At 43.9% G+C, this 2,817-nt stretch overlaps 1 protein-coding gene across 3 annotated transcripts in view; it reads left to right on the forward strand.

Annotated features, from left to right (window-relative positions):
- The window catches only part of usp34 (ubiquitin specific peptidase 34), a 91,825-nt gene that overhangs the window by 44,104 nt on the left and 44,904 nt on the right, over positions 1–2,817 (forward strand). For all 3 annotated transcript variants that reach the window (XM_015380951.1, XM_015380952.1, XM_015380954.1), the window contains exons 25-30: positions 346–472; positions 1,368–1,518; positions 1,606–1,706; positions 1,792–2,007; positions 2,095–2,220; positions 2,310–2,432. In XM_015380951.1, the coding sequence (XP_015236437.1) occupies positions 346–472; positions 1,368–1,518; positions 1,606–1,706; positions 1,792–2,007; positions 2,095–2,220; positions 2,310–2,432 (844 nt within the window). The remainder of the gene's footprint in view (positions 1–345; positions 473–1,367; positions 1,519–1,605; positions 1,707–1,791; positions 2,008–2,094; positions 2,221–2,309; positions 2,433–2,817) is intronic.

Raw genomic sequence — 2,817 nt, forward strand, 5'->3', positions numbered from 1 at the left:
TTCTTGTGAATTTGGTCTTAAATTTTTATTGAAGTGGCATTAAAAAGTCTTAAAAAGTCTTGAATTTAACTTGCCTTATGCTGTAGGAACCCTGCCATAACAAACCAGATTCTTTCTAAAGGTTTATTCATAACATGTTACTGTTTAACCAAAGTGTCTGTAATTTGTTTTGACTCTGTATGCTTTTCATTATTGTAAGTAAGGAGGGACGAACGCATCCAAGATCAGAACAGGGCTGATTACCATGCAATATGATTAACTGTTCTAGCTTTGTAAAGATAAAATAAAGTTCCGACAAATAGTTGAATACATGCTGTATATTCCATTGTGTCTCCTGCGGTGTAGGTTTGCGTATCACCTTCGGCAGTGGCAGATCGAGGGAACGGGAATCAGCAGCCACCTGAAAGCTCTGAGTGACAAACAGTCTCTGCCTCTCAGGATCGTCTGTCAGCCTGCTGGCCTTCCTGACAAGGTAGGGTGACAAACTGACAGCCGGGCTACAGCTTGGGGGGGCTTTCCAGGACTTCAACCTCTTAGAACTTTGTTAATCCTTGATTAAAGTCCTCACAGTTCATACTTTCAAGGGCTTACAGTTAAAATATCCTACTTTGGATCAGATATTCCAAATTCTGAGTCCCAGTAACTACATCCAATAAATAAAGGGTGTTCATAGCTGTAAAAACCATGTGACCTTAGCTGATGCTGAACCTCCAACTGGACCCTGAACCTTCAGCCAAAGCTACAGTTGGTTCAGTTTAAGGTGTATTCATGTGTTAGAATTTAAAGTCTGGACTTTGAATCTTTTTGGCAACACTTCAAATTAAATCTTTCAGTTTTTGCTCACCTTATCTAGCCTGACTGAGCTTCTGTTTGAAAGAAAACTGGACACAAACTTCCATCAATAGATGTGCAGAGTTGACAAAGACTCTGAACTCACTGCTGAAGATCTTTTTCTTAAAATGAACGATCTCTCCTACGATGGTGCAAAACATCGTCTCGATGATCATTTAGGCTGATATTAGCGTTTTTTCTTATGTCCGTTTTAGCCAAATTTTTCCATCCTTATAATAATTTAATTCAATGCATCTGCCACACCTGATGCCTTGCGTTTATTTATCTATTGTCAAATTTTAGCTTGATTTGCTAATACATTTTTTCTGAACGTAGACCTGTGATTCACTTTCTTATCTGTGCGTTTCTTATCATGTAAATGGGGGAATCAAAGCCTAAAAATTCGGCCCCAAAAACATCAGGGATTTGTTATACCGGTGTCGGAATCATGCGTATAGGTCTTGGCCATTAAAAAAACTGTATCAGTTGATTTCTACTCGTTCCTCAGTTCTTTCTCTTGTGTTGTTCTTGGACAGATGACCATTGAAATGTACCCCAGCGATCAGGTGGCAGACCTGCGAGCGGAAGTGACCCACTGGTATGAGAACCTGCAGAAGGAGCAGATGAACCAGCAGGCTCAGCTGCAGGAGTTTGGTCAGAGCGGCCGGCAGCAAGGAGACTTCCCAGGTCCGCTGAGGTTTTTCAGTTAACATGTCGGTCTGTGGTGAGCTGCTGCCGGTGGCGCATGTTTTACATCTGTCCTGTTTTCTGCAGGCGGGTTGATGGGACCAGTGCGAATGATCTCCTCCGGCCACGAGCTCACTACAGACTACGATGAGAAGACTCTGCATGAGCTGGGATTTAAGGACATGCAGGTGAATTTGTCGCAGCCTTTTCCTCCACATCTGATCGCCGAGCAGACGGTTCATCGCTTCGCCATGTTTGTGTGTCGGGTTGCAGATGGTGTTTGTTTCTCTGGGTGCTCCGCGGAGGGAGAGGAAGGGGGAGGGCGTCCAGCTGCCGGCTTCCTGCCTGCCTCCCCCTCAGAAGGAGCATATCCCCATGCTGCTGCTCCTCCAGGAGCCACACCTCACAACGCTGTTCGATCTGCTTGAGATGCTGGCGTGTTTCAAGCCTCCCAGTCCCAACACGGAGAAGCTCCAGGAGAGTCCAGAGGTGCAGAACCCGTTCCTCTCTGCTTATTGAACCTCTGTTCTTATTGGGTTGGAAAGTAAAAATGGAGATTTTCTTTGTTAAATCCAGAGTACACGCTGCGAGGAGCTTCACCTCCATGCTGAGAATCTGTCCCGTCGGGTTTGGGAGCTGCTCATGCTTCTGCCTACATGTCCCAAGATGCTGCAGGCCTTCCAGACCATCTCGGACGAAACAGTCAGTCGTAACAATGCAGCTGATTATTCCATAAAAACTGTTCAACACTCTGGCAAACTTTAAAACTCCTCTTTTTTTTCTGACTGTAGAATGGAGAGGGTCTTTGTTGGAAGGAACTGCTGAGGATTAAAAGTCCCCACAAGCTGCTCTACGCTCTGGAGATCATCGAGGCGCTGGGCAAACCCAACAGACGCATCCACAGAGAGTCAACTGTAAGAGAAGCAGGAGCCGTGTGACGCTCTAAGATTTTTGTGTTTAACAGACGTCTCGGTAGTTAACAGGTGGAGATTAGATCTACTGTCTAACGTCAAATATTTAGTTCTTAATCATGATTAAGAACTAATTTTAGGATGAATAAAAACAGTGTTGTTAAAGTGTTCAATCAGAACCTTTTAAAACCCATTAGTAAAAATAAAAAAAAATATCCACAAGACTTGGTTTCCAAGATTTGAAGACGTTTCGCCACCTCTCCAGGAAGCTTTCTCACAAAAAAAAAAAAAAAAACAATTTTTTTTCTTGGTGGTCAAGTTATAGCCTCGTGAGACCATCCTGATCTCGCGAGCTTTCAAGGTTTCACTCGCAGATCAGTCTGGAGAC

The sequence above is a fragment of the Cyprinodon variegatus genome, unplaced genomic scaffold (assembly GCF_000732505.1).
Source record: "Cyprinodon variegatus isolate N-32 unplaced genomic scaffold, C_variegatus-1.0 Scaffold225, whole genome shotgun sequence".
Classification (NCBI taxonomy): Eukaryota; Metazoa; Chordata; class Actinopteri; order Cyprinodontiformes; family Cyprinodontidae; genus Cyprinodon; species Cyprinodon variegatus.